Source organism: Vicia villosa, linkage group LG3, assembly GCF_029867415.1.
Source record: "Vicia villosa cultivar HV-30 ecotype Madison, WI linkage group LG3, Vvil1.0, whole genome shotgun sequence".
Taxonomy (NCBI): Eukaryota; Viridiplantae; Streptophyta; class Magnoliopsida; order Fabales; family Fabaceae; genus Vicia; species Vicia villosa.
Window position 1 is genome coordinate 180935977 of NC_081182.1, and position 11584 is coordinate 180947560.

The following is an 11584-nucleotide window of genomic DNA, read 5'->3' on the forward strand; positions in this document are numbered from 1 at the left end:
AATATCAATTTGGTCAATCAGTTATTAAAATAAAATTAATAAAAAAAATAGTAATTTAATAAATTCAATTAAAAAATAATATTTATAAATTCAATGTTTATAGATGATTTTTATGGCATATTCTTAATTAATCCATTCCATCCGTATATAAATAAGAGTCCTTTCAACCCTTTTAAAAACTAAAACAAGAAAGAAAAACAACAATAACAATAAGTCACGTTTTTTTTCTTTCTTCTTCACTCTTTACTCTTGGTGTATTTGAATTAGAGTTTATTCATTTTCATCATGTACTATTTTCTTTTATCATCGTCATTTACTTTTAATCTTCTAAATTTTCATCACTCTTGATTACTATTTTTTTATCAGTTTACTTAATATTGATTCAACATTTTCATGCAGGATATATTTTTATACAGTTATTGATCCTTCAACGGTAAGAAAAATTCACATCCTTGTATTTCTTATTATCTCATTCGTTGTTTTATTACTACCTAATTTTATTTTAACTTGCCTCTGTAGGAAATAGTTGAAGTTTGTCGCTATTACATCGAATTATTTGGAGATACACTAAAAAAGAATAAGACAATATTGCTCTACAATCTTCATGACAACAAATACTGCAATGTTCTTTATTATTTTCAATGTGGTACACCATATATTAGAAATGTTCATATAGTGGCGTCATACTTCGATTTTAATGTACCAACCCAAATAAAAGTCTATTATGTGCCTAAGACAAATCAATTTAATTTTGAAGTTATTGAACAAACAAATTCAGTCAGCAACGATGCTTTTGAATTTGACCAAAATGGTGAGGCCAGTGATATGAGCACTGCTGGTAGTTGCTGTTGGGATTAAATGTATCAATATTAGTTATTTTAATAACTAATACTACTTTCATTGTATTGTCAAATTATTTTATTGAATTTTTTTTTTACCATTGATTAAATTTTATTTCAATTTTAATGTACCAACACAAATAAAAGTCCATTATATGCCTTAGACAAAACATATTCATTTTGAAATCATTGAACAAACAAAATTTCGTCAGCAATGATGCTTTCGAAGTGGATCCAAACGGTGAGGAAAGTGATATGAGAAGGACTAGTAGTTATTGCTATGATTAAATGTCTCCACATTAGTTATTTCAATATGTACTACTTGTATTGTCAAGTTATTTTATTGAAATTTTTATTACCGTTGATAAACTATTTTTGTTATTTTTTTAATTTTAAAAAATAATAAAACTACAACATATATCCTAGGGCAAAATTAATTAACAATTAATATCTAATAAAAAATATACATCTTCAAAATGATGTGTTATGACTTCCAAAAAATTTGATAAACATCCTTCGTCTAAAAAATCCCCTTTACCCACCCAAAAAGCAATTTCTCTCCAAATATTTCCAACCACCAAACAACCAAAAAAGGAGTGATCCCTTGATTCCTCATAATGACCACAAAAAATACACTTTAAATCTTCCAAAGGAAAAGACATTCTTCAGAAAACCAAGAGATCCTTCAAAGGGAGCCTATTGTGCAAAAGTCTCAAACCAAAAGCCTTTATTTTGAACGGAACCTCCGTCTTCCGCAAAAAACCAAAAGCTTCCAAATGATTAATAGGAGGACCATAAGGCGTATTGTAGTTCTCGTACAAGTCGTAACAAGAAGCTACCGAGAACTCCCTCTCCAAATTCCCCGACCAAACCACCGTATCTCTACCTTCTTCCCACCCTTTGAAATCCTCCAAACGCTCCTTCAAGGACAAAAAATGGGTGGATAACACCGGATCTTCCACCACGCCACTATGTAAACCGAGATCTCCCCACCTCCACACCTCTTCAACCCAACCCCCCATAGCCGCCACCGACACATACTTTAAACGGGAAACAAAAAACAAATCCGGGTACTCCTCTAATAAAGGTTTATCTCCCAACCAAGTAGCGTGCCAAAAAGGAGTATTAAAACCATTGCGGATAATAAATCTCCCGCACTCAACAATAGGATCACATAGAGAAGAAGGAGTAGAAGAAGAAGATTGAATCCTAAGAATATCTTTCCACCACATGGAGCTAGAGTTAGAAACATTAACCTTTAAATTTATGCCGAGAGTTTTGGAAGATAAGTCTCCATACCGCGCCTTTAACACTTTGCACCACAATGAATTTTGATCTTGAAGAATCCGCCACCTCCATTTATTGAGAAGAGCCAAATTAAAGGAAGCGACATTCTTGATACCAAGCCCTCCTTTAGAAAAGGGTAAAGTAACGTCGGTCCATTTTTTCCAATGAATGCACCTTCTATCTTCCACGCCTCCCCATAAAAATCTACCTTGAATAGAAGTGAATTTTCTAATCGTTTCTTTATCAATATTTCATTTTGATAACTAAATCATTTTGATCTTCACGGTGTTTCATAACTTGCAGTTTCCCTTATAACTCCTCAATTTCCATTTCTTATTTTTGTTTGGCAACTAGTTGTTTTTGAAAAATATTTTTTTTTTAATAGCCAATTAAATTTTCAATTTTGAGAATAAATATATGCACTAAAAGAGTAACCGTGTGTAGGCACCAATTTATTACTAGTTTGGTATTATTTTCAGTGAAAACAAATCTAATTTAGATTAATGAAACCACAACAAAATTTCTAGACATAATGTATACTGAAGGTCTATTTCCTATCCCTTTTAATAAAAATTCTAGTAGACACTTTTAAGAATGCATGTAACATTTCGCATACATCTAAAACAACAACAAACAATGTTCAAAACAAATTAATTACCACCTAATATGACAATGCATATTTTTGAATCAATAAAAAGATTTGATTAATTCAAAAACAGAGTAATACAAGGCGATCTCCATCGATCCAGCCCAAGATAATCAAAGCACCTATTAACATGATACTAAGAAGAAAACAGTATAACCTATATCATCAGTGTTGCTAAATGAGGTATGAGTTTAACATGATCCCAGCACCTATACACAATGGTATCGATAATGTCTCTCCCAATGCTATTCTTCACATCATGACCAAAAATAGTATCATTTCTTAGTCTCCATATAGCATATATGGTTTCAGCAACAGCACACACAAGGATGCGTGATCGCCACTTTCTTCTCTTGCACATCTGAGTAATCCAACACAGTTCTGCATCCCATGGTAGAGGCTCGTGTTGAATTTGCAACCAATCCAGAACTTCTTTCCAAACAGCTTTGCTTTTATGACATTCAAAGAGGAGATGTTGTATTGTTTCTTGTTTATGGCAAAAACAACACTCATCCGAATCCAACAGTCCAAATTTCCTTAATCTGTCTTTGGTAGCCAGACGGCCATTGCAAGCCAACCACAGGATAAACATTGCTCGAGGTCTAGCAATATTAATATATATGATACTTCTCCAACTGACACGGCTGTTGTGCTTTTGAAGAACATTATAAGCATCTTTCATTCTAAACCTTCCCCTCATAGTTTGTTGCATCTGCATATATACCGGCTTTTGATTCAGCAACTGATTCATGATCCAAGAAAATCTTGGTTTACTCTCACTCTGCAGCACATTCTCTCCCTTCAAATAATAGATGTGGATCCATTTGATCCATAAATTGTCTGTTTTATTACTAAGATTCCAGAGGAGTTTGAGGAGACAAATAGTGTTCCAAATTCCCAGATCAACAACATTCAGTCCCCCATATTTCTTTTGAGTACATACTTTTTTCCAAGAAATAGGAGACTTTCGAGAGCTAATATTAGTACCTGTCCAGAGAAAACTTCGGCATATACTCTCTATCTTCTGCAAAACAACCTTAGGGAATGGAAGACAAGCCATCCAATAGTTTATCACTGCAAACAGAACACTTTGGATGAGTTGAAGCCTCCCCGCATAGGTTAGCATCCTTGCACTCCAATGAGTCACTCTTTGCATGATCTTCTCTATCAGAGGAAGGTAATGTTTAATTGCCAATCTCTTGCTTGTAAGGGGGACACCAAGATAGCGAAATGGCAGAGATCCCTCCATGAAACTAATGCTGTTCCTGATAGTTTCCTTGCTCTCACTGTCAACTGCACCAAAGTAGACAAAACACTTGCTAGGATTCATTTTCAAACCAGTGGACTTGGAGAAGTGTTTGAATTTTTCCAGCATACAATCAACAGAATTTTTGTCTCCCCTAGTGAAAAGTAGTAGATCATCTGCAAAGGATAGATTAGTGATATTCAACTTGTCACATCTAGCATGATAATTGAATCCTGGCTCAACTTTTAGTCCCTGCAAGGTTCTAGTAAGGTACTCCATTACAAGAACAAAAAGGAGTGGGGAGATGGGGTCACCCTGACGTATACCTCTCTTTGCTTCCATAATCTTAGTATACTTCCCATTGATATTGAATCTGTAACTAACTGTGCTGATAGTCCTCATGATCCATTCAATGAATTTATTTGGGAATCCAAATTCTCTAAGAATGTGCTCTAGGGCTTTCCAATCCACCATGTCATAAGCTTTTTGTAGGTCGATTTGCATCATACATTTAGGTGCTGCATGCTTCTTATCATTAATTAAGATGAAACTTATATTGATACAATCTCATTAAGTGAAGTCTAATTACATGTCATAAAGGTGCCAAATACAAAAAAAATGAATGGGTGAGCTCAATATTTGAGAAAAGAATAATTAAGATACATGCATGGGTGAATGGATAAATTTTCTATTAGGAATTCTATTGTAAAAGGAATTATTGGTTGTTTCTATAATTTATTTTTCCCCTTTTATATTTGTGCGAGTATCATTTAATACAATGCATTTATATTATAATTGGTTAAACCAAAAGGTAAGTTAAATGATAAATATATTTCTATATTATTTCTATGATTAGTTGAGCTTATAAAAAAATTAGGGTTGAGTAAGTTTTTCTTCCTCTAAATATGTCACACTTTGTTTTTAGTTTTTAAATTTTATTTTTTTAAAGAATGATCCTCATAATACTTTCCGTCCACACTTTTGATCTCTCATGTCAACTTCCGTTATCAGAAACTGGCGTAGCAATATCAGCATGACAAGTTGCTGACGTGTCATACCACACATGATTAAGATCAACTTTATACTTGAACCCATAAAATTTTATAGCTAATCAGTAGCTAAGTAGCTAAAATCATAGATAGTCTCTGGCAATTCATTTGCAAGAATTATGATTTGAAAAAATGCAAAAAAAATTTATACACCTGTGATCTATTTAGAAAACAAATATTTGTTTCTTCTTTGATAATTTCTATATTAATAATTTCACCAAAATTGGCAAAATACTTTATATAATGATAGATACAAAATGATTTTTCTATATTAATAACTTGACAAAAATTGCCAAAACCACCACATTCGCAGCATAATCATGACCATTGTTTAGTGGCTTTCTTAAACTGTTTTAAATAACTGTAAGTCCAACAAAAATCTTGTAGTGAATGACAAACAAAACAAATGCAACATAGCACTCACTAGGTAATTTTCACGGCATATTCTTAATTAACTCAGGGCCGGCCCTTTCCCGGCGCAACAAGCCCAATAGCGCTGGGCCTCATAATTTGGGGGCCCCATTATTTTTAATTATTATATTTTACTTAACTTAATTATTATATAAAATAAACTTTAAAAAAATTTTCAATATTCTCTTTCTTCTCCAAACGGTTCTTCTTCTTCTTCTATGGTCCAACACAAATCGGTGTGTTTCAAAATTTCACCGTCAAAAATCGAAACAAAACGAAACACCTCTACATAACAGTGACGAAATGAAATCACTCACCATATAACAGCGACGAATCACGAAACAAAACCATACGAGATACAACTGATATCGGCGACGACGGCGACGAAACAAACTAACTGGAAGCGACGACGGCAGCAACACAGTTTAATCGGTAAATTTCTTCAAATGATGTTATTTTTCTTGACAATCTGTTTGCTATTTTGCTTTTTGACGATGACATTTTGAGTTGGACTGTGTTGAAATTGAAATCAATTGTTTCTACTAGGCTTATAATTTTTGTTACTGTGTGTCTGTGTGGGTCTGTGTTCTTTAGAATCAATGGTTTCTAAGTTTATACAATCAATGGTTTCTAAGTTTATAATTTTGGGGCTGTGTTGAAAACTTGAAATTGAAATCAATTCTTTTTTTTAGTTTTTAATGAAATGAAGTTTGTTTATGTCTTTGCAAATTCTGTGACAGTGTGATGGAATTACAAATAAAGTTTTCTGCGAAATGAAGTTTTTTTTAGTTTATAACTATGTTTATGTGAAATGAAGTTTTTCTTAGTTTATAATTATGTTTTTGTGAAATGAAGTTTATAATATATAATATGTTTGTGTCAATATAATATATAATATGTTCACAAACATATAATTTATGTTGGAACATTAATCTTTATATTAATTTTTATTTTTATTGTAGGAACACAATTTAACAACAGGACTACAAATAGATTGCCTGCAAGTAAAAACTGTGGAGTTGCTCGTTAGCCGACACATTAAACTTAGTGCGATATTCCAGGTTTTTTCTTACTATGCCTCCTAAGATGCCGCCTAAGAATAGAAAATATGAATGTGGAAATGATAAGCGTAAGAAAAAGAAAAAATTGAAGAGTTAATTCAATCTCAAGTAGGAGCACTTGATAAATTTTTAATAAAGGAATCACAAGTTCTAAATGAAAGTCATTCTGTTGATCATATTGATACTGAAATTCTTGATAATGTGTCCATTGAAAATGATAATGTTGATAGTGTTCCCATTGAAAATGATAATATTGATAGTGTGCTTATTGAAAATGATAGCGTGCCTATTGAAAATGATAATGATGATAATGTTGATTATGATATATTTGATCCAAGAAATTGGGACCGTCTTCAACCTAAATTGATTGATTTATTAGTTACGAAAGGTCCTAAAAGAGATAATTCCATTGTGAAGGGTCCTAGAGATAATTGGAATAGACGCTTTACGGCTAATTTGTATACTAGAGCTTTAGCAAATGGAGAGAAGTGTGATAGAGATTGGCTTGTTTATTCGAAAGAGCTTGATAGAGTATTTTGTTTCTGTTGTAAAGTTTTAAAAAATGGGATTGGTAGGGGACAATTAGCAAATGAGGGTTATAATGATTGGTCACATGTTGGTGCAAGAATTAAAGAGCATGAGTTAGGCATGGAACATGTTAAAAATATGACTACTTGGTATGAGTATCGTCAAAGGCTGCAGAAATTCCAAACTATTGATAAAACGACTCAAAGAATAATTGAGAAAGAAAAGGATCATTGGAAAAATGTTTTAAAAAGAGTTATTTCAATAGTGAAATTTCTTGCAAAACATAATTTGGCCTTTCGTGGTTGTAAGGAAAAATTGTACGAAGATAACAATGGTAATTTTTTGGGTTTGATTGAAATGTTAGCTGAATTTGACCCAATTATCCAAGAACATGTTAGACGTGTTACAACTCAAGAAGTTCACGTTCATTATCTTGGGCATAAAATACAAAATGAGTTGATTTCATTGCTTGGTTCTGCAATTAAATTTGAAATCATTAGAAAAATCAAACAAGCAAAGTATTTCTCAGTGATACTTGATTGTACTCCGGATGTCAGTCACAAAGAGCAAATGTCTTTGATAATAAGATATGTGGATGTATCTTCAACTTCTGTTAGCATTGAGGAATCATTTTTAGGATTTTTGAATGTGAATGATACAACTGGTCAAGGGCTTTTTGATGTATTACAAAATGAATTAAAAGAACTTGGTCTCGATGTATTTGATGTGAGAGGACAAGGTTATGATAATGGGTCAAATATGAAAGGAAAACATCAAGGTGTACAAAAGAGATTTTTAGACATAAATCCGAGAGCCTTTTATACTCCTTGTGGTTGTCATAGTCTTAATTTGGCATTGTGTGATATGGCTAACTCGTGTAATAAAGCTAGAAGTTTTTTTGGAGTTGTTCAACGCATTTATACAATTTTTGCCAATTCTACAAAGAGGTGGAAAATATTGAAAGATAATGTAAAAGGGTTGACTCCAAAATCATTGTCATCCACTCGTTGGGAGAGTCGTGTAGAAAGTGTGAAAGCTATAAGAACTCAAATGTCAGATTTTACGGAAGCTTTACTTGAAGTGTCAGAAAATGATCTTGATCCTAAAATACAAAATGAAGCAAAATCCTTAGCAACAAATGAGCTTGGTGATTTTGAGTTTTTGATGGCTATAATTATTTGGTTTGAAATATTATCTGCAATTAATTCTGTTAGCAAGCTTTTACAGGAAAAGGATATGCTTATTGATGTTTCTATGGAAAAAATAAAGGAGTTGATTTCATTTTTTGAAGAATATAGAAAAACTGGATTTTATAAGGCATTAGTTAATGCTAAGGAAATTGCGGTTGAATTGAATATATCCCCAACATTTCCTCAAAGGCGTATAATTAAAAGAAAAAGACATTTTGATGAGAATTTGAATACCCCAATACTCGAGCTATCTGAAGAGGAATCTTTTAGGGTTAATTATTTTCTTTACCTTGTTGATCAAGCTGTTGTTTCTCTTAATAAAAGATTTGAGAAATATGAAGAGTATGAAAGTATTTTTGGTTTCTTATTTACTTCTCACAAGTTACAATCATTAGATGATGCAACTTTGAAGTCTTGTTGTAGTAACTTTGAACGAGTATTGAAACATAATGAACAATCTGATATCGATGGGAATGATCTTTTTGGGGAGTTAAAGTTACTAAGAGAAATGTTGCCTGAAGAAATCACAAAACCTACAGATATATTATTATTTTCGAAAGGCTTAGACTGTTTTCCTAATACAGTTATTGCATATAGAATTTTGTTGACTATTCCTGTGACAGTTGCTTCTGCAGAAAGAAGTTTTTCAAAATTGAAGTTGTTAAAGACTTACTTGCGGTCTACCATGTCACAAGAAAGACTTAATGGATTGGCATTGATAGCAGTTGAAAATGATTTTTTGGAGACACTGAAATATGAAGAATTGCTTGATGAATTTGCTTCAAAAAGTGTTAGGAGGAAGGCTCTTTTTAAGTAGTTAAAAACATTAAGTGGTATGAAATGTTATTTATAGTTTAATCAATACTTTAAATTTTTTGGTATTTTATTTGGTTAATATATAGTTGAATTTTTTATGCATCATTTTTAATTATTAAAAATATATTTTTTTATTTAGGCCCATTTTTTATTTTAGAACCGGGTCTCCGGATTGATTGGGCCGGCCCTGAATTAACTCATCCCTATATTAATAATAGTCATTAATTACAACCCTTTCAAAAATTAAAACAAGAAAGGAAAACAACAATAACAATCAATCACGTTTTTACTTCTTTGTTCTTCACTCTTTATTCATTCATTGCAATCATGTTCTATTATCTTTAATTATCGCCATTTACTTTTAATCTTCTAAATTTTCATCACTCTTGATTTCTATTTTCTTTATCAGTTTACTTAATATTGATTCAACATTTTCATGCAGGATATATTTTTATACAGTTATCGATCCATCAATAGTAAGAAAATATCACATCCTTATATATTTTATCTCATTCGTTGTTTAATTATTATCTAATTTTATATTAACTTGCCTCTGTAGAAAATAATTGAAGTTTGTCGCTATTACATCGAATTATTTGGATAAACACTAAAAGAGAAAAAGACAGTATGGCTCTACAATCTACATGACAATAAATAATGCGAAGTTCTTTATTATTTCCAATATGGTACAACATACATTAGAAATGCTCATATAGTGGCATCATACTATGATTTTGATGTACCAACACAAATAAAAGTCTATTATGTGCCTAAGACAAATCAATTTAATTTTGAAGTCATTGAACAAACAAATTCAATTAGCAACGATGCCTTCGAATTAGACCAAAATGGTGAGGCAAGTGATATGAGCACTGCTGATAGTTGTTGCTGGGATTAAATATATCAGCATTAGTTATTACAATAAGTTCACCTACTTTCATTGTATTGTGAGGTTATTTTAATGAAATTTTTATTACTAGTGATTAAATATTTTTGTTATTTAATCTCAAATTAATTTAAAAAATTAATAAGCTATGACAAATATATTAATGCAAAATTAATAAACAATTAATATATAATAAAGAATATACATCTTCGAAATAATGTTTTATGACTTCCAATATCCTACTTTTATTAAATTTTTTTCATTCTACAATTTCGTTTTTTAATTTTTTTTTATAATATATTATATATTTAATTTAAAAATTATTATATAAGTTCTACTTCCTTAATATTTTATGATATTCATATATATATATATATATATATATATATATATATATATATATATATATATATATATATATATATATATATATATATATATATATATATATATATATATATATATATATATATATATATATATATATATATATATATATATATATATATATATATATATATATATATATATATATATATATATTTCTTTTTGATTTAGTTATTTGACATAAAATAGAACAGAATTTACCTATGCGATAACTATGAATCGTTTCATTATCAATATTTCTTTTCGGTAGCTGCATCATTTTGATCTCCACGGTGTTTCATAACTTGCAGTTTCCCCTTTTATCTTGTCGATTTCCATTTCTAACTTTTTTATTGGCATCTAGTTACTTTTCCAGTAAAAGAATTTTTGTAAGACCTTTTATTTTTCTATCTTTTGTTCTTCATCAAGCCTGAAGACATTCTCATCTGGTATCTTCTGCTTCTTTGAAGCTAACAAGAGTGATTCATTCCTCGTGTTTTTCTTCTTCTTGTCCTCTTCAAGTTTTTGCATCTCTTGATCAATTAAAACTTCACATTTACTTAGAACTCTCCTCCAAGAGTCAGAAAAAAATTTAAATAACCATGTTTAATAAATAAATTACCAAAAAAACCATGTTTTCGGAGTATTTACAAAAATGTCTAGGTTTGGGAACCCGGATAAGTGGATGCGCCAAACCAATTGGGCCATGTGTGCATTATAAGCCAAACCATTTGGCGCAAATGCTAAAAATTTAGGGCAAAAGCATGTTAGCCAAAGCATTTGGCGCATGCATGCATTATTCAACACCTAGGAATTTTTAAGGTGAACTATAGCTTCGCAGACAAAGGCTATGTAGGTATCAATATAACGTGGAAAGGATTGGTGTATAACCTTGTGAATATCTATGCATCTTGCAATAGGTTTGAAAGGCAAAACACTTGGATGTCCTTAATTAGGTTCAAAAATAGAAGGATGAATGAGGAGTGGTGTGTGGCAGGAGATTTTAATGAAGTTTTGAGAAAAGAAGAGCGCATTGGGGTGGGAAGTACCCGTGATTGGAGAGGTATGGAAGATTTCCGATGTTTTGTGGAGGACATGGATTTAATCGATATTAATTGTGTAGGAGGGAGGTTCACTTGGTTCAAAGAGAATGGAAAATCTATGAGTAGATTAGATAGATTTTTAGTTTCTAAGAAGTTGGTAGAGGTGTGGGAGGTGGTTGATCAAAGGATAGAAAAAAGAGATGTGTCGGATCATGC

The 11584-nt window shown here is 31.3% G+C and overlaps 2 protein-coding genes across 2 annotated transcripts in view; both read left to right on the forward strand.

The window, feature by feature from the left end:
• Window positions 1–4796: 4796 nt before the first annotated feature.
• LOC131659473 (uncharacterized) lies at window positions 4797–9074 on the forward strand. The gene is made up of 4 exons (XM_058928660.1): window positions 4797–4829; window positions 6441–6539; window positions 6678–7029; window positions 7156–9074. Exons 1-4 carry the CDS (start codon window positions 4797–4799, stop codon window positions 9072–9074), a joined length of 2403 nt encoding a protein of 800 aa, XP_058784643.1.
• A 2223-nt stretch (window positions 9075–11297) lies between these two features.
• The window catches only part of LOC131659474 (uncharacterized), a 30404-nt gene continuing 30117 nt past the window's right edge, over window positions 11298–11584 (forward strand). Inside the window, exon 1 of the mRNA XM_058928662.1 lies at window positions 11298–11531. Coding sequence (XP_058784645.1) covers window positions 11298–11531 — 234 coding nt within the window. The remainder of the gene's footprint in view (window positions 11532–11584) is intronic.